The following is a 20,345-nucleotide window of genomic DNA, read 5'->3' as shown; positions in this document are numbered from 1 at the left end:
GAGAAGCGGTAAGAGTTTTCAAATGAAAGTGCTTTTGATGTTTGGCGGCTTGTTGCAGGAGTGGGTACGAAGGGAAGTTAAAGGGACAGACCCAGCAATACACAAAAGAAATTGTGGATGTTGCCGCTACCCAATTATAGAATTCCAAATTTGTTGTTTTTCTCTCACTAGCTAGCGTGTAGATGCCTTTACGTATATACACCAGCCAGGCCTCGGCTCGCGCCCCAGCTGCTCTCCCTTCATGTGGGCCGGTGAGATGACTTCAGGTCATGCTGTGAACTACGAACAGAGAACAGAGTACTCCCTAGATGAAAGCCGACATGCGATGCTGAGAAGCACGAGCCGCTGCATCAGAGCAGCGCCTGCACGATGGGCAGGGGCCCGCGAACCCGGCCTGACCACCGGCACCTGCTGCTCAGCGAGGGCTGAGTGGGGAGAACCCTGCGGCTCTTCCCCCAAACCCCAAACAGAAACAAAACACACGGGTTGGAGCTACAGTGGGATAGTCTTTAAAAACTAGCTTCTGTCAGTCCCGTTTGATTTCTTTTAATAAGTCTGTTCTTTGCAAATGACTTATGATTGTCAAAATTTTCCCCAGGGCCAAGTGTACCGTGGTCTCACTGAATGACAGTATTTAAAAAATAAAATAAAATAAAGCAACTAAACAACAACACAAATGACCGTGAGCGCTTCCGTAACACTTGAAATGGGTCGGGCCTATCAGACTGCTTCCTAACAAGGGTGACTCGGCTGCCGGCTCTCCCGCAGCCAGGCGAGTATTGCTCTTAACAGAGGACAGGACCAGGATGAGAGGAGGAGGCAGAGGAGAAAGCTGGCGCTGGCTGGAGCCAGGAGACATCCCCATTTGCTTTGCCAGGAGAGGGTGAGGCTGGCCCAGGCGGGGGCGGCGGGGCGTGGGGAGGGCTGCTGCTATTAACACTCTAGGATACTATTTACAGCTGCTTCTAAAATGGAGTCTGTTTCTACACCTTCACTGTGGTCCGGGATGAACTTCTCTAGGCAGTTTTCCTGCGAAGCCATTGGCGAGAAGTTGGGGAAATCTAACTCAACAGAGCCGCCGACCGTGGGGTCGCTCTGGGGCTGCCGCCCGGCCTTTTTGAGTTCCAAGATGTTCTTAAAGGTTGTTTCTAAACTCTTGGTGAGCTGGAGATCTGTCTGGGGCTCGCCGGACCCTTTCACGACGTCTGTGTGTAAAACTTCATTTTTTGGAGAATTCCTCCGAGCTCTGTCCTGGAAGGAATGGTTACAGGGCATCTCCAAGTGGGATTCTGCCAGGCCCCCGGGGGGCTTGCCCTCGGGGCCGGGATCCGGCCTGCACGAGGCTTTGCGGCGGCCCTCGGGGCCGGGCGAGCAGGCGCTGGCCCTCAGGAGGTCTCTCCGGCTGCCCTTCTCTTCGGCCGCACTCCGGTGCTGAGCCAAGCCCACTTGGTCAAATTCTGGCGCCCTGCCGAGGCATCCCGTTTTTTTGGGAATGTTCCCCTCTGCAGAGACCGCGATGTGGTTAGGCACGGGATGAGAGGGGTCGCGATGCGTCGCTTCTGCCGCGCCTGCGTGGGCCCGGTCTCTGCCGTGGGCCTTGGCCGCCAGCTGGGGACAGCTGGCCGCTCTGCCGCCGTGCTGGTCGCTCCGGCCAAACGGGGTCTCGCGCGCGGCCTTATCAAGTTGGAAGGAACAACAGAAATCGGCCTGAAAACCCTCTGGGAAGAGAACAGAAACAACGTGAAGCGCGAGCACGAGGGAGACGCCTGGACGCGGGCGCTGGGGCGGCCCGGACGGGCTGAGTTGGCCTCCAGAGAGGACGCTCGCCGCTCCCACTGGAGCTGGAGGTGTGGGCAGAGCGGGGCTCAAAGTGATGCATGAACACAGGCCTGTATCTACTGTTGTTTTATTTATTTTACTTTTTATTTTTTGTGGTACTGGGGGTGGCACCCAGAGGCTTTCTAACTCCGGGCTATACCCCCAGACCTATTTTATATTTTATTTGGAAACAGGGTCTCACTAAGTTGCCGAGAGCCTCACTCAGTAGCTGAGGCTGGCTTCGAACCTGTGCGATCCTCCTGTCTCAGCCTCCCAAGCGCGGGGATTACAAGCGTGCGCCACCACGCCTGGCAATTAGTGATATTTTAAATTAGTTTTCTTCCTGGTAGAGGAGCTCTGTGGGGAGGGGGATGGACACAGCTCCTCAATCCCCTGCTCATCTCGGGGACAGTGAGGCCCACACTCAGCCACCATCACAGGACGGATGGCCAACAGTATACTCCACGTGGTATCTCTTTAGAACCACGGTATAGAAAATACCTCAAAGGGATGAGAATAGAACCACAGGAGATACCTGACACGGAGGAGCGTCTGTGAGCCAGCACTGAACTGTGCCAGCCGACAGAGCCAGCGACGGCAGGGAAGCACAGTGAGGAGCTGGGCGTGGTGGCGCACGCCTATCCCAGTACTCAGAGGCTGAGACAGGAGGATTACAGGTTCAAGGCCAGCCGCAGCTCCTTAGCGAGGCCCTCCACAACTCAGTAAGGCCCTGTTCCCAATGAAAGAGGAAAAAATAGGGCTGGGGTGTAGCTTGTATGTAGAATGCCCTTGGGTTCCATCCCCAGTACTGAAAAAAAAATACATCAAAGGAATAAGAATAAAGTCACAAAAAATATCTACTAGCAGGAACAAATTAGCTAAATTATCAAGCTAATATATTAAATATTAGCTGGGTATAGTGGCACACATTTGTAATCTCTTCATTTGGGAGGCTGAGACAGGAGGATCGCGGTTCGCGGACAGCCTCAGCTACTTCGTGAGGCCCTCTGCAACTCAGTGAGACCCTGTTTCAAAATAAAGAGTTAAAAATGTAGTTGGGGGTGTAATTCAGAGGTAGAATGCCCCTGGATTCCATCTGCAGTACTGAAAAAAATATGTAAATTAAATATTGTTTTGAATATAATAGCAACATGGTAGAAACTTCAGATATGTTAAATCATAGAAATTATTATTATTAAGCCAGGCGTGGTGGCATATGCTTACAATCCTAGTACTTGGGAGGCTGAGACAGGAGGATCATAGTTCACAGGCAGCCTCAGCTACTTAGTGAGGCCTTTTGCAACTTAGTGAGACCCTGTTTCCAAATAAAGAATAAGAAATAGGGCTGGAGGTATAGCTCAGAGGTAGAATGTCTCTGAGTTCCATCCCTAGTACCGCAAAAAATTATTATTATTATTATTAATTTTTTTAGGTACTGGGTTTGGAACCCAGGGCATTTTACCTCCAAGTTATACCTTAAGCCCTCTATTTTATTATATTATTATTTCATTTATTTATTTATTTATTTATTTATTTATTTATTTTTTGCGGGTCTGGGGATGGAACCCAGGGACATTTGACCTCCGAGTTACACCCCCTGCCCTATTTTTTTTTATTATTATTTAATTTGAAACCTGGTCTCACTGAGTTGCAGAGGGCCTCACTAAGTAGCTGAGGCTGTCCGCGAACCGCGATCCTCCAGGTCTCACCTCCGGAATGCTGGGATTACAAGCGTGCGCCACCACGTCCGGCATTATGTTATTATTTTAAAATAGGGTCTCATTGAGTTGCAAAGGGCCTCACTAAGCAGCAGAGGCTGTCTGCGAATCCTGATCCTCCTGTCTCAGCCTCCCGAATGCTAGGATTACAAGTGGGCACCACCACACCCGGTTCCCAGCCCTATTTTTTATTCTGTATTTTGAAACAAGGCCTCACTACATTGCAGAAGGCTTAAGTAGCTGAGGCTGGCTGCACACTTGCAGTCTTCCCGTCTCAGCCCCCCAAGGATGGGGATTACAGATCTGCAGGCTTTGTTTTAAAGGGCAAAAAATGGACAAGTCTAAACTGACGGGTGAAAGAACAGCACTTCCTGGGCACACGACTGGCTGCCGCGTGCTCTCCCGGGACTGCGGACAGCGAGGGGTTCTGCCACGTGCTGCGGTTTAACTGCTCCCGGTGTGTGACCCAGCCGGGGTCTGCAGTGAGGGGAGGAGCCCCTCGCTGTGTGAGGCTCCAGCTCGCGTGTTGGGGCGCTACGGCATTCGAGAAGTGCTCGTATACTTTTCTCAGTGATGTTTCTTGCCCTCGTTCACAGTCTATCCTCTCCATTTGACCGGGGTCGGCGCCGCGCCTCTTACCAGGGTCTACGAGCGCCAGCCGCTTGTCCCGGGACAGGGAAGCTCTTTCCTCCTGGTTGAACATCCTGTCGATCATCACCATCTCGGCGGAGGGGTTGATCCGCTAAAGTGGGAGAGGCCGGTCATTTCCGGAGTCTTTACTCAGTGACATTTGGGACAAATGGAACACCAGAAACGAGGGTCTGGAGTCGCCTCTGGTCACAGGCCAGAGAGGCACCTGTATCCTGGTTACACGGGGCCATGAGGATGCATTTTCCTCACTCAGTAGCTGAGGCGGGCTTGGAACCTGTCTCAGCCTCCTAAGCACTGGGATTACAAGTGTGGGCCACCACGCCCGGTTGAAATTTTTTGTTTTGAAACAGAATCTCACTAAGCTGAAGGCCTTGCTAAGTTGCTGAGGCTGGTCTTAAACCTGCTATCCTGCTGGGCGTGGTGGCGCACGCTTGTAATCCCCGCGCTTGGGAGGCAGAGACAGGAGGATCGCGCAGGTTCGAAGCCAGCCGCGTGCGCTGGCTTATGAGATCCTGTTTCCAAATAAAAAAGTATAAAAAATAGGTCTGGGGAGTGTAGCCCGGAGGTAGAAGGGCTTCCAGAAACCCCAGTACCACAAAAAAAAAAAAAAAAAAAAACCTGCTATCCTCCTGTCTCAGTCTTCCAAGTACTAGGATCACAGTTGAGCGCCACCATGCCCAGTAGGATACATTTTTGTGTGTGTGGTACTGGGGATGGAACCCAGGGGCCTTCTACCTCCGGGATATACTCCCAGACCTATTTTATATTTTATTTGAAAGACAGTTAAGGGTTTATTTCGTTAATGCTGTAGGGAGGTCCAGACCCGCACCGTTAAGTGATCTAAATGGACTCCCCGCTTAGCTGGTGCCACCTTTCCTAAATAGTTTTTATATTTTATTTGGAAATAGGGTCTCACTAAGTTACTGAGAGCCTCACTAAGTAGCTGAGGCTGGTTTCAAACCTGCACGATCCTCCTGTCTCAGCCTCCCAAGTACTGGGATTACAAGCGTGCACCACCACATCCGGCTTATTCTTTATTTTATTTTTTTATTTTTATTTATTTTTTTGGTGGTACTGGGGTTCCTGGAAACCCTTCTACCTCTGGGCTACACTCCCAGACCTATTTTTATACATTTTAAAAATTTAGAAACAGGGTCTCTTAAGCCAGTGTGACTGGCTTCAAACATGCGTGATCCTCATGTCTCTGCCTCCCAAGCATGGGGATTACAAGCGTGTGCCACCACGCCCGGCTTATTCTTTATTTATTTTTATTTTTTTATTTTTTGGTGGTACTGGGGTTCCTGGAAACCCTTCTACCTCCGGGCTACACTCCCAGACCTATTTTTACATTTTTATTTGGAAACAGGGTCTCTTACACCAGCGCGGCTGGCTTTGAACCTGCGCAATCCTCCTGTCTCCGCCTCCCAAGCGCGGGGATTACAAGCGTGCCCACCACACTGGGCTTATTCTTTATTTTTTAAAACAGGGTCCCACTGAATTGTAGAGGGCCTCACTAAGTAACTAAGTAGCTAAGGCTGGCCGGCCCTCAACCCCGATCCTCCTGTCTTAGCCTCCCAAATGCTGGGATTACACGCGCGTGTCACCATTACTGGCTTGCCCAGCACTTTAACGTACTCTCCTTGAGACATGTGAGGCACATATAGCGTACAGATATTTCTTTCTCTCTTTATTTTTGCACACAAGTAGTAATAATGCTATTCTGATTTTTTCTCCTTCTTAGTACTGAGGATGGAACCTAGGGGCATTCTACCTTCTAGCTACGCCTCCAGTCCTACTTTTGTTTTGTTTGTTTGTTTGTTTGTTTTTGGTTTTGTTTTTGGTGGTACTGGGGGTGGAACCCAGAGGCTTTCTACCTCCGGGCTACACCCCCAGACCTATTTTATATTTTATTTGAAAACAGGGTCTCACTAAGTTGCTGAGAGCCTCACTCAGTAGCCGAGCCTGGCTGTGAACCGCCATCCCCTGTCTGAGCCTCCCGCAGGCGCCACGCTCGGCTGGAAGTGTAGTTTCTTGAACCTTCTCTTTCTGATTTGCAGCTACGCCCTGTGGACCGTAAGACATGGCAGCACTCGGCAGCACCATCTTACCATAGCATCTTCCAGGAGCAGGCATCTGTATTTGTCAAGCATCGCTTGGGTCCTCTTTAGCAGCTGCGTGGCAACTGTTTCAAATTCACTGTCCACTTGAAAAAGAAAAAGAAAAAACAGTAAGAGAATGCAAATTACCCACTAGGTCTTTATTTTTTTTTTCTTTTCTTTTGCTGAACTTGGGATTGTACCCAGGGCCCAATACAGGCTCAGTGGCCCTGAGATGTACCACTTTCCCATTATTGAAACAGGGTTTCTCTGCAGCATTCATGTAGATTGGGTCTAGCAAGCATTCTATTTCTGAGCTACACCCCAGCCTGACTTTATCTCTTATTTGGAAACAAGGTCTCACTGAGTTGCGGAGGGCCTTGCTAAATTGCCAAGGTTGTCCGCAAACCTGTGATCCTCCTGTCTTAGCCTCCCTAGTACTGCGATTACAAGTGTTCTCCACCATGCGTGGCAAACCCGGGAGCATTCTATCAGCCAGCTACAACCCCAACTCCTTCCTTTTTTTCTTTAATTTGAAATGGAGTCTCATGAAGTAGTTGAAGCTGGTCTTGAACTTGTAACCCTCCTGTCTCAGCCTCCCAAATAATGGGATAAAATCTATGCCACCTCAATCTCTGAGTGACATCCCCAACCCTGTTCTATCTTTTAATTTTGAAACAGGGTCTTACTAAGTTGCAGAGGACCTCACTAAGTTGCTGAGGCTGGCCACGAACCTTCAATTCTCCTGTCTCAGCCTCCTAAATACTGGGATTATGACTGTGCACCACCATGTCTGTTTTTTTTGTTGTTTTTTTTTTTTTTTTTTTGGTGGTACTGGGGATTGGACCCAGGGGCATTCTACCTCTGGGCTATTTTGGAAACAGGGTCTCACTAAGTTGCAGAGGGCCTCATAAACTGATGAGGCTGGCTGCCAAACTGCGATCCTTCTGTCTTAGCCCTCCAAGGACTAGGATTACAAGCGTGTGCCACCACACCGGGTTATGTCCGGCCTATTTTTATTTTTACACAGGGTCTTGCTAAGTTGTGGAGGGCCTCACTCACTGGCTGTGCTGGCTGTGAACCTGCGATCCTCCTGTCTCGGCCTGAGCCACCATGCCCAGCTGGTCCTTTTTGTAGTCTCCAAAGACACATTTCTAATTCACTCTTGTACTCAGAATATTTTTTACTTTTTAGTGGCATAGAGGACTGAACCCAAGAGCATCCTACCACCCAGCAGGGTGTTACGAGTCTTGCAGCTGAGGCTGGCCTCGAACCTGTTATCCTCCTGCCTCAGCCTTACAAGTACTGGAATTACAGGTGTGCGCTACCAGCCGGCTTGCTTGGAGTCCCTGTACTTCTGTTTAGTGCTGGGTCTTCCCCCAGACCCCAGACCTCCTGGGAAGTCACCGCACAGCAACAGACACTCTGTACTGCGGCGGCACGGGCTCGCCTGCGCAGGCGGGAGGCCCCGGGCAGGTGCCAGGAAGGGGGCTCTAGGTCAGAGCAGGGCCCTGATCCCTACCTTTTTTTGTTTGTATGGATATGGTACTGTTGATTGAACCAGGGGCATTCTACCTCCAAGCTACACCACAGCCCTATTTTTTATTTCTATCTTATTTTCTAATATATTGTTTTGATTTCACTAGGTCGCTGAGGTCTCACTGCACCCTGCGATCCTGCTGTCTCAGCCGGGCACCGCCTTGCTATCCCTAAGCTTTTCATGGTTTCTCGAAGCTCAGGGGATGCTTTTGGGGTTAAAGGAGCTACCTACTTAGTAGCACTAGTGACAGGGCCAGGCAGGACTGGCTGTGTGTGTGGTGTGGGGCGCCTGGTCCAGGCCAGCACGGCAGCGGCCCGCGCCCTGGGTTAACGTAGAATTGCCGTGGTCGTGGATGCCCTGGAGGACCACTGGGAAGGAGTCACCACCCCACCCGTGTGGCAGGTCGGTGTGTGACGACGCGCGGCCGGGAGGCTGCTCACCTCTCCTCAGGTCTCCCTCGGTGGGCAGGGCGCCCTGGCACACGTGGTAGGAGAGGAGCCGCTGCGCCGCGTCGCTCAGCGACCGGAACTGGCTCTTGTCAGGGGTCACGGCGTGGGCTTGGTCCCTCTGTAGCTGCTGGAGAATGCTAGGAGAAACGGCAATGTGGGTGTGGTCACAGCGGGAAATCGGATCTCACCAAGATGCTTAAAGAAAATAATTACTTGTAAAGAAAATGAGGTAATGAGGTACACAGGGGCGTTTTTTTTGTTTTGTTTTGGGGTTTTTTTGGTGGTATTGGGGTTCCTGGAAACCCTTCTACCCCCGGGCTACACTCCCAGACACCTATTTTTCATATATTTATTTGGAAACAGGGTCTCTTAAGCCAGAGAGACTGGCTTCGAACCTGCACGATCCTCCGGTCTCTGCCTCCCAAGCACAGGGATTACAAGGGTGCGCCACCACGCCCGGCGCCCAGGAGCATCTTTACCTCTGAGCTACACACTCAGCCCTATTGTATTCTTTTTTTTTTTTTTTTCCTTTCTTGCGGGTCTGGGGATGGAACCCAGGGGCATTCGACCTCCGAGAGCTACATCCCCAGCCCTATTTTTTATTCTTTATTTTAAAACCGGGTCTCACTGAGTTGCAGAGGGCTTCACTTAGTAGCTGAGGCTGTCCACGAACTGAGATCCTCCGGTCTCAGCCTCCTGAATGCTGGGATTACAAGCATGTGCCACCATGCCTGGCCCCTATTATATTCTTTATTTTGAAACAGGATCTCACTAAGTTGCAGAGGGCCTCACTAAGTGCTGAAGCTCCCTTGAACCCGCAATCCTCCTGACTCAGCCTCCCAAGAACTGGGGTTACAGCTTTCTTACATTCTGTATTTTGGACATGGCTGCTAGGACCCTGACCGCAGCAGAGTGCCCGTAGCCGTGCACATGTGGGCGCTCACAGACTTGACAACGGCTGGGCGCTGGCCAGCTGAGCTGTGCTAACGCTGCTTTTTACATGCGGTCTGTCACGGCAGGCTTCTCCACACAGCCCCAGCTTTAAAGAGACAAACTACTGTCATGGAACAAAAGATCAAACAGGCTCAAGCTACATCTGATAGAGTTATGAAGAAGTACATTTTTAAAAAGTCTAATAAGAAGCCGGGTGTGGTGGCACACACTTGTAATCCCAGCATTTGGGAGGCTGAGACTGGAGGATCACAGTTTCAGGACAGCTTCAGCTACTTAGTAAGGCCCTCTGCAACTTAGTGAGACCCTATTTCAAAATAAAGAATAAAAAATAGGGCATGGGGTGTAGCTCGGACGTCAAATGCCCCTGGGTTCCATCCCCAGACCCACACACACACAAAAAAAGTCTAATAAGCTCATCATTACAACCTAACTTTTACAGTGTATTTTGGTGGTGAGGACCTAGAAAAATGTGAAATTTTATTTTATTTTTTGTGGTAGTAGGTATTGAACCCAGGAGCATTCAATCTCTGAGCTTTACTGTAGCACCCCACCCCTTCTTTGCAGTACTAAGAATTGAACCCAGGGGCATTCTCCCTGCAAGCTACAAAACCAGCCCTATTTTTTAATTATTTATTTTGAAACAGGATCTCACTAAATTGCAGAGGCCTCACTAAGTAACTGAGGCTGGCCATGAACCCATGATCCTCCCGTCTCAGCCTCCCAAGTACTGGTGTTATAGGCATGTGCTACCACATCCGGTTGAAATGTGAAATGTTAATTTGTTATTTGCAAAGGTAACTCACAAAGCTCCTTTAGTTAGCTGCTTTGCCGCAGGCCTCTTCTGTCCTCCTGAATGACTGTCCACCTAGAGACAAGACACACCACTTATTATCCTTTTTGAAAAAAAAAAGCAGAATATAGTTAAACATGAAGCTACTATGTTTCAGATATTTTGAACTACCTATCAAGAGCATACTGAAATACTCCAGACTGCTCCCTGCTATGCCCAGAGGTAGAAAAGCCCCTGGGTTTCACCCCCAGTACCACTGAAAGACCCCCGCAGAGGGGAGACCCTCAATCAAGCCTTGGGATAAGCGACGCCAAGTACACACGAGAGACTTCCTTGATGCAAGTGCATGAGGTTTATTAAAAAACCAGTGCACTGGGGCCGACTCGAATCTCACTCAAGAGCAGAGGAGTTCGGCCCCGAGCAACTGGGACTGAGGGTATTTAAAGGGAAAAACCGCAAGTTAGGGGGGAGATTTGGGCCAGGTGTATGCGTTTACAGAAAATTACAGAATCATTAGAAAAGTACATTCTGTAGCCAAATGTTAGATAAGATACCAGGTGTAGTCAGCAGGTTCCCGGCACAGGGCGCGCTGACCCGGTCAGTATAGATCTAGGTGGGTTCCTGGAACAGGGCGCGCTGACCAGGTCAGCATAGATAAGATGCTAGGTGGGTTCCTGGAACAGGGCGGGCTTATTGCACATTTTTCATTCTCAAGCCTATACTTCTTAAACTGCAGCAAAAATATATTTTTTAACTATTAGCTGGTTGCTAGGGGCTTATAATTTTTTCTTTTAAAATGGAGCCTTTCACCACCAAAAAATAAAAAATAAAAAAAATAAAAGAAGCCGGGCGTGGTGGCGCACGCTTGTAATCTCCGCGCTTGGGAGGTGGAGACAGGAGGATCACACAGGTTCGAAGCCAGCCGCGCTGGCTTAAGAGACCCTGTTTCCAAATAAAAAGTATAAAAATAATAGGTCTGGGCGTGTAGCCCTGAAGTAGAAGGGCTTCGAGGAACCCCAGTACCACCAAAAAAAAAAAAAAAAAAAAAAAAGAACAAATAGGGCTGGAGATATAGCTCAGAGGTAGAATGCCCCTGGGTTCTATTTCCAGTACCACACACACACACACACACACACACACACACACACACACAAAAAAAAAAAAAAAAAAAAAAAAAAAGAAGAAGGAAGGAAGGAAGGAAGGGAGGGGCTTGCTAAATTGCTGAGGCTGATCTTGAGTCCACGATCTTCCTGTATCAGCCTCTCAAGTACTGGACTACAGGAAGGTCCCAGTGCACCTGTGGGGTTAATACTTCTAAGCCCCTGTTATACATAGGTGTGTGGTCTGATAAAGCTTTTCTTATATTACCTTAAGAAAACAAATATGCCTATGTCAGAACCTGAGCACTGAGCACATCCTTTCCTGAGCATTCCAGAGCAGGCTCAGACTACAGTAAGTTTCATTAAATTATTACTTAGTAGCTGGGCGTGGTGGCGCTTGTTTATAATCCCAGGCTTGGGAGGCTGAGACAGAAGGATAGTGCAGCTTTGAAGCCAGCCTCAGCAGCTTAGTGAGGCTCTCAGCAGCTTGGTGAGACCCTGTTTCCAAATAAAATATAAAAGAGGTCTGGGAGTGTAGCCTTAAGGTAGAAAGCCCCTGGGTTCCACCCCAGTGCCACACACACACACACACACATACACACACACACACACATTAGTAAATTAGATGGAGAAGAAATGTGGACCTCAGTTAAAACTTAAAACTTTTTTTTCCTTCCTTTATATTGTTATTATTTTTTATTTTTGTGGAATGGGATTGAACTTGGGAACATTCTATCTCCGAGCTACAACCCAAGCCTGATTTATTTATTTATTTATTTATTTATTTATTTATTTATTTATTTTTTGTGGTACTGGGGGTGGAACCCAGGGGCTTTCTACCTCTGGGCTACATCCCAGATCTATTTTATAATTTATTTGGAAACAGGGACTTACTAAATTGCTGACAGCCTCACTAAGTAGCTGAGGCTGGCTTTGAACGAACCTGGGCGATCCTCCTGTCTCAGCCTCCCAAGCGCAGGGACTACAAGAATGCGCCACCACGCCCGGCTCCCAGCCCTATTTTTTATTCTTTATTTTGAAACAGGGTCTCCCTAAGTTGCACAGAGCCTCATTAAGTAGCTATCCATGGACCTGCAATACCCCTGTCTCAGGCTCCCAAGTACAGCATGTGCCACAATGCTCTGCTTTTTTCTTTCCTTTTTGGACAAGCAGTTTGAAATTTAAAAGCCAAAGCTGGGTCAAGAGACCACAGGACGCAATCTCTCAGCTGGATGCCATGGCACACTCGTGTAATTCTAAAGTGTGGTATGGCCGGGCGTGGTGGCGCACGCTTGTAATCCCACTGCTTGGGAGGCTGAGACAGGAGGATCGCACAGGTTCGAAGCCAGCCTCAGCTACTGAGTGAGGCTCTCAGCAACTTAGTGAGACCCTGTTTCCAAATAAAATATAAAAAAATAGGTCTGGGAGTATAGCCCGGAGGTAGAAAGCCTCTGGGTTAGGCCTCCGGTAACACACACACACAAAAAAAAAAAAAAAAAAAGAAAAGGCTAAGGATGTAGCTTAGAGGTAGACTGTCCCCGGTTCAATCCCAAATAAATAAATAAATAAATAGGCTGTAAAAACAAAAAAAAAAAAACCCTAAAACCAAAAAACTCTTCCCAGTATCAGCAAGAACAGATCCATTGTTACCATGATGAGTGTGTGTGTTTTGTGGTGCTAGGGATGGACCCTAAGGCCTTGCACATGCCGGACAAATGTTCTACCACTGAGCTACATTCCTAGCCGTGCTGGATGAGACATGACAGTAACCATGTCAGCAACAGACTCGCACGTAACATCCATCCTAGAAACATGGACGTGAGCAGGCCCGGCCCGGGAGGCCGCAGGACCGCCGGCCACGCGCGCCGTCCTCAGTGTGCGGGAGGAGCGGCTGAGCCGTGCTCACCTGCAGGGCTGGCTGGCCAGGAGACGCCCCGACTGCTGTGTCCTGCTGTTGCTGCACGGTTCCTAGGGACACCGGCATCACACCGCCTCCAGAATCCTGTCCTGTTACGAGTGGTAAGAAGACGAGGTTCAGCAGGAAGGAGAGTCAGCTCCTGCCTGCTCTGAGGGCCGACGTGCGAGGAGACGGGGCACTCGGAAAGGGCTCGTGGGGAATTCTGGTTCCAGGGACGAGATCTAGGAGGCTCTGCCACTAAGCTACACCCCCAGCCTTTCTTTTCCTCCCTTCCTTCTTTCCTTCCTCCCTTTCTTCTTTCTTTCTTTCTTGGTAGTAGGGATGGAACCCAGAGGTATTCTACTTCTGAGCTACGTCCCCAGCTCTATTTTATTTTTTATTTAGAAACAGGGTCTTGCTAAGTTGCTGGCAGTCTGGCCAAGTTGCTGAAACTGGCTTCAAACCTGCACTTGTCCTGCCTCAGCCTCCAAATTACTGGGATTACAGGCGGGTGCTACCATGCCTGGCTCTCTTTTTAAAAATTTAAGGCAGGCTCTCCCAAGCTAGCCTGCAACTCTTGATCCTCCTGTTTCAGCCTCCCAACTAGCTGGGATTATAGGTGTGCACTACTGCATCTGACTGAAATGTCTTAATTTCTTTTCTTTCTTTCTTTCTTTCTTTCTTTCTTTCTTTCTTTCTTTCTTTCTTTTTTTCTTTTCTTTTCTTTTTGCAGTACTGGGGATGGAGCCCAGGGGCATTCTACTTCCGAGCTACACCGCCACCCCTACTTTTAGTTCTTTATTTTGAAACAGGGTCTCACTAAATTGCGGAGGGCCTAAGTAGCTGAGGCTGGCTGTGAACCTGGATCCTCCTATCTCAGCCTCCCAAGTACTGGGATTACAAGCGTGCGTCACCACATCCGGCTCCTAGGTATTTTTTTTTTTTTTTTTTGGTGTGGTACTGGGATTTGAGTCCAGGGGTGCTCTACCACTGAACTACATACCCCCCAGCCTTGTTTATTTTTTACTTTGGAACAGGGTCATGCTAAATTACAGCTGGCCCTGAACCAGCCTCCGGCTCCTAAATCACGGACAGGGGTTTCTTTAACTGTAGAGGAAGGGAACAGGGTGGTGTATTTATCTACAAGCTCAGAGGCAGAAGTGACGATTACTATGGCCTATTTAAAGTAATAAATTAACCGAGTAAAGGGTGCCCCGCAGAAGCTGAAAATGCTCTAGTTTCTGCAGGTGTGAGACACAGGCCCACACCCTCGCCTGTGAGGGCTTCAGGACCCCAAACGCACCGCAGGGGAGGGAGGAGGCTCAGGAGGGACGCGGCTAGGAGCTCAAATTCCTAAGTACGACTGCGCATGGAGGCGTTCAAAGCCTTGGAAAACTGGCAGACATAACCGCAGTCATCTCCGCGGCTCTACGTGTGCACATAGAGCGCAGCAGGCTAATGGCAACACGCATGTGCCATATGACACCAGATTTTACTGTGAAAGGATACAGAGGGAGGAATGCCCAGAGTGCAGGCAGATTCAATCAGAGAGACTCATGCAGAATGGAGGGCCCAGGGCCCTGGGCGGCTGGGAGCGGGGCGGGAGCCGGCGCCTGACCTGGCAGTGCCGTGCTCAAGAGCCCGGGAGGCTGTGTCGGCCCCAGGCCGTCCGCGGTCTTGGAAGCAGAAAGAGGGGAGTTCTGATTCAAACATTTTTTCTGAGCCTGTGGGACACATAACCGAGATGAAAAAATCAAAAAGTTAATTTCATTATTAAAAGCTTTAGTAGATTACTTAAAATGTCAACCAAGTGCCTACCTGGCATCACCTTTAAGTTAGATTACAAAACAAAACTGATTTTTCTTTTCTTTTTCTTTTTCTTTTTTTTTTTTTTTTTTTTTGCAGTACTGAGGGGATGGAACACAGGGGCATTTTACCTCTGAGCTATACCATCAACCCTATTTTTTTTTTTTTTTTTTTGGTGGTATTGGGGGTGGAACCTAGAGCTTTTCTAATTCCAGGCTATACTCCCAGACCTATTTTTTATATTTTATTTGGAAACAGGGTCTCACTAAGTTGCTGAGAGCCTCACTAAGTAGCTGAGGCTGGCTTCGAACCTGTGCGATCCTCCTGTCTCAGCCTCCCAAGCGCTGGGATTACAAGTGTGCGCCACCATGCCTGGCGATCAGCCCTATTTTCTTTTTTTGGTGGTACTGGGGTTCCTGGAAGCCCTTCTACCTCCGGATTACACTCCCAGACCTATTTTATTTTTGGAAACAGGGTCTCTTAAGCCAGCGAGGCTGGCTTTGAACCTGTGCGATCCTCCTGTCTCCGTCTCCCAAGGGCGGGAATTACAAGCGTGCACCACCATACCCGGCTTTTATTCTTAATTTTGAAACAGGGTCTCACTAAGTTGTGGAGGACCTCACTAAGTAGGTGACTTAGACCATGAACCTGTGGATGACCCTCCCATCTCAGCCTCCCAAGTGCTGAAATTACAAGCATGTCCCACCATACCCGGCTTAGAAACATTGTAGTTTATTTTTTACTAGGAGATTTTGCAAAATATATCCTCTAGAATATATATAAGTATGATGATTTTTTTTTTTTTTTTTAGGTACTGGTGGTTTAATCTAGGGGCATTTTACCTCTGGGCTATACCCCAGCCCGATTTTTTAATGCTTTATTTTGAAACAGGGTCTCACTAAATTGCATAGGGCCTAACTAGCTGAGGTTGGCCGTGAACCTGAGATCTTACTGTCTCAGCCTCCCAAGTACTGTGATTACAAGCGTGTGCCACCACACCCAGTTTAAAAACATTTTTTTTTAATACTGGGAGATTTTGCAAAATACATCTGGAATGTGTAGGCATGCTGAATTTTTAACGCCATTCAGTGGGGGTGCCGAGTCAATACCAGACTCTTCCCTAGCTCCTGGGCTGCTGTTTGTGGAACGTGGATGCAAAGACCGTGGCTGGGGAGTAAGTTTCTATCCTGAGTAATTCTAGGTCACAACTGCTAGGATTATCATTCTGAATTCAGTTCACACTGGGGTGTGCAGACTCTAGCACTTGGTCAGGGCCTGAGCGCCAACCCCAAATCTACTGTTTGCATGTTTTGAGCTGGGCTCAGTGGTGCATATATGTGATCCTAGCTACTAAGGAGGCTGAGGTAGGAGGACGGCAAGTTTGAGGCCAGTGTGGGCAACTTAGGAAGATTTTTTTTTTTTTTTTTGCGGGTCTGGGATGGAACCCAGGGGCATTCAACCTCCGAGCTACACCCCAGCCTATTTTTTATTCTTTATTTTGAAACAGGGTCTCACTAAGTTGGGGAGGGCCTAAGTAGCCGAGGCTGTTCGCGAACCATGATCCTCCAGTCTCAGCCTCCCAAATGCTGGGATTACAAACCACCACGCCCAGCGGGAGGTTGTTTTTTTTTTTTTTTTTTGGTGGTACTGGGGTTCCTGGGAGCCCTTCTACCTCCGGGCTACACTCTCAGACCTATTTTATATTTTTATTTGGAAACAGGGTCTCTTAAGCCAGCGAGGCTGGCTTCGAACCTGCGTGATCCTGTCTCCGCCTCCCAAGCGCGGGGATTACCAGCATGCGCCACCGCGCCCGGCTGATGTTTTGTTTTAAAATAAAAATTTATAAAAAGGGAACCAGGCATGGTAGTGCACGCTTGTAACCCCAGAATTTGGGAGGCTGAGACAGGAGGATCGTAGGTACAGAGCCGGCCTTAGCAACTTAGTGAGGCTCTCAACAACCTAGTAAGATCCTCTTTCCAAATAAAACATTAAAAAAATGACTGGGGGTGTAGCTCGATAGTAGAATGCCCCTGGTTCAAACTCCAGCACAGTAAATAATAAATGTTATGCTGAAGATGTAGCTTGGTGGTAGAGTGCCACTGGGTTCGATCTCCAGAAACTAAAATTTATATATATATATCTATATATATATATATAGAGAGAGAGTTTTAAAATTATATATACAGTTTTGCTGCATAGGAAGCATGAAATACATCCTCTCCCTGCCTCTGGCGTGTCTCTAGTTGGTGCCAAGTCTACTTTAGCTGGTAAATAATCAGCAAGTATAAATTCAACTAACAGTAGCCTAAGCAAAACATAAAACTTAGCCTAGCCCACTTTTAAACTTGGAAGTGTGTGCTTTTCTATAAATAAAGAAGATCCGTTGGATGATGTTTTAAAGCTAGTCAGTTCCAAGCCAGGCATGCTGCTGAGACCGGAGGATCGCGGTTCGCGGCCAGCCTTAACTACTTAGTGAGGCCCTCTGCAACTCAGCGAGACCCTGTTTCAAAATATAGAATAAAAAGCCGGGCGTGGTGGCGCACACTTGTCATCCCCGCGCTTGGGAGGCTGAGACAGGAGGATCGCACGGGTTCGAAGCCAGCCTCAGCTGCTTAGTGAGGCTCTCAGCAACTTAGTGAGACCCTGTTTCCAAATTAAAAAAAAAAAAAAAAAAGGTCTGTGAATATAGCCCGGAGGTAGAAAGCCTCTGGGTTCCACCCCCAGTACCAACACACACACACACACACACACACACACACACACACACACACACACACACACAATATTATATATAATAAAGCTGGGTATGGTGGCGCATGCCTGTAATCCCAGCATTTGGGAGGCTGAGACAGAAGGAGCGCAGATTGTGGATAGCCTCGGCTACTTTGTGAGGCCCTCCACAACAGTGAGACCCTGTTTCAAAATAAAGAATAAAAAAATAGGGGAGAGAGTATATCTCGGAGGTCGAATGCCCCTGAGTCCCACCCCCCCCCCAAAAAAAAAGAATAAAAAAACATAGGGCTGAGGACGTAGCTCAGAGGTAGAATGCCTCCGGGTTCCATGCCTCAGAAAAAAACAAAACAAAACAAAAAAACAAAAAAAAAAAAAACAGCTGGGCATGGTGGCACATGCTTGTAATCTCAGTACCTGGGAGGCTGAGACAGGAGGATCCCAGGTTCTCAGCCAGCCTCAGCTACTTAGTGAGACCCTCCATGATAAACATAGTGCTGAGGGTTTAGCTTGGAGGTAGAATGCCCCTGGGTTCCATCCCTAGTACCACAAAAATAAACAAGTTAATTAATTAATATAGGGCTAAGGGCGTAGCTTAGAGAGAGCATGCCCCTGAGTTCAACCCCCAGTACCAAAATAAAATAAAACAGAATAAAAAATAAAAAGAAGGGCCAAGGTGTAGATCAGAGGTAGTCTCCCTGCCCCCCGCAACCCGGGTTTAATCCCTAGCACCATAGAAAAGAGTGTTATCTCTATGCCTGTGTGTGTGTGTGTGTGTGTGTGTGTGTGTACTGGGAATGGCACTAGGGGTGTGTTATCACTGTGCTTTATCCCCAGCTTTCTTTGCCTTTCATTTTGCGATAGGGTCTCAGTAAGATTTCTGCGCTGGCCTTGAATTTGTGATCCTCCTGCCTCTGCCTCCTGAGAACTGGAATCACAGGTGTGGGCCACAGGACTGATCCTGTAATGTGTTTGGGTGTGCGTGTGCGCGCAGTGCTAGGGATGGAACCCGGGGTTCTACCACTGGCTTCACTCCCACGCCTTTTTCTTTTGTTTATTTGGTACTGGGGATGTCACCTAGGAACATTCTACCTCTAAGCTATACCTTCAACCCTTATTTATTTATTTATTTATTTATTAGTGGTACTGGAGTTCCTGGAAGCCCTTCTACTTCTGGGCTACACTCCCAGACCTATTTTTTATACTTTTTTATTTTTGGAAACAGGGTCTCTTAAGCCAGTGCAGCTGCTTTGAACCTGGGCGATCCTCCTGTCTCCACCTCCCAAGCCTGGGGATTACAAGCGTGCGCCACCATACCAGGCCAACACTTTTTATTTTAAAACAAGGCCTTGCTAAGTTGTTGAGGGCCTGGAATCTGTGATCTTCCTGTCTCAGCCTCCTAAATGCTGGGATTACAGGCGTGTGCCACCGTGCCAGGCTTTATAATTTTTGTGTGTGTGTGTGTGTGTGGTACTGGGGATAGAACCCAGGGGCATTCTACCTCTGAGCTACACCCCAGGCCTATTTTTTATTCTTTATTTTGAAACAGGGTCTCACTGAGTTGCAGAGGGCCTCAGTAAGTAGCTGAGGCTGTCCTCGAACTGTGATCCTCCTGTCTCAGCCTCCAAATGGCTGGGACTACAAGTGTGCGCCACCACGTCGGGATATAATTCATTTTAAATAAGGTGAAAAAAGACTTTAAAATTACTCTCAGTCTTTCCTTGCTACTTCGCTGGCAGTCATTTTGCTTTTTCTTGGCTTCCTAATACATACCCCATCAGTGGGCTCAGAGCCTAGTCGGACCGGCCCACGGGGCTGACCGTGCTTGGCCCAGGACATACGTTCCCACCCCCATTCACTGCTGGGTGCTCACACACACCTTGGCAGCGCCGACCATGGGTAATCAGCGCATGTCAGCATTTCTGTTACAAACAATGAACTATCTAATTGATTTTCTTTTCTAACATAAAAATGTAAAGGAATCTGACATTACCCCAAGCAAGGCTGGAGGAGGCCGTTAGAGTCGGGAATGGTCACTTTTCTCATTCTCCATTAGCAAGGAAGGGCAAACCTGCTCTATTCTAGGGGACAGGCAACACATTCTTAGGAAGACCAAAAGGAGGAAGGTCAGTGTCAGAATCTCCCAGTTTTTACGACATTTCCCCTAGCGCAGCCCCTCGAGAGCATCCTGGGCAAGTGGCCATGACAGGCCCTCCCCGCAGAGTGTCCAGGACGTGGACACTGAGGCCACCCGGAAGAAGCGCCTCGCCAGCTGAGAGCCGGGAAATGGGTCTGACAGGGTGAGGCTGGCGGGACTCTGCAGACAGACCAACCGAAGGTAACGCGCTCACAGGCCCAGAGTCCTCACAGCAGCGTGGTCAGCGCACGAGACCCTGGAATGTCTGCCAACAGGATGGCTCCCATAAAACACAAAGCCATCCTCCGGCGGCGAAGCAAGCATCGTTTTTTGGTAAAAATGTCATCAGCCAGCTTTCTCTCCCACCTCGTTTACCAGACATGATCCGTGGCTCTGGGTTGTCAAATAAACAAATGAAACAAAGCCATGCAGCTCACAGCGCAGCTGCAAAGAGACGCCGGCACTCGGTCTCCAGGAGGCAGGAGAGGGCCGAGCCGAGCCCAGCCTCAGGGCTTCAGCCTGGCCGCCCTCCTGAGCTCGGTGGTGGTTTCCACGGGCTTTTCTCTATAATTAGTTAACTCTGCCTTTATTTATTTTTTATTTTTTTGTGGTACTGGAGATGGAATCCAGGGGCATTCTACCACTGAGCTGCATCCTCT

The 20,345-nt window shown here is 48.6% G+C and overlaps 1 protein-coding gene across 1 annotated transcript in view; it reads right to left on the bottom strand.

Annotated features, from left to right (window-relative positions):
• Window positions 1-933: 933 nt before the first annotated feature.
• BICRAL (BICRA like chromatin remodeling complex associated protein) overlaps window positions 934-20,345 on the bottom strand; it is a gene marked incomplete at its 3' end in the record, with an annotated part of 29,199 nt that continues 9,787 nt past the window's right edge. Inside the window, exons 5-11 of the mRNA XM_080700494.1 lie at window positions 14,632-14,737; window positions 13,023-13,123; window positions 10,030-10,091; window positions 8,264-8,409; window positions 6,296-6,390; window positions 4,176-4,278; window positions 934-1,718 (exon numbers count right to left, since the gene is read on the bottom strand). Coding sequence (XP_080556620.1) covers window positions 934-1,718; window positions 4,176-4,278; window positions 6,296-6,390; window positions 8,264-8,409; window positions 10,030-10,091; window positions 13,023-13,123; window positions 14,632-14,737 — 1,398 coding nt within the window. The remainder of the gene's footprint in view (window positions 1,719-4,175; window positions 4,279-6,295; window positions 6,391-8,263; window positions 8,410-10,029; window positions 10,092-13,022; window positions 13,124-14,631; window positions 14,738-20,345) is intronic.

Source organism: Muscardinus avellanarius (genome assembly GCF_963383645.1).
Source record: "Muscardinus avellanarius genome assembly, chromosome: 8".
Classification (NCBI taxonomy): Eukaryota; Metazoa; Chordata; class Mammalia; order Rodentia; family Gliridae; genus Muscardinus; species Muscardinus avellanarius.
The sequence above is the reverse complement of the archived record's forward strand: the minus strand, read 5'-3'. Positions and strand labels throughout refer to the sequence as shown.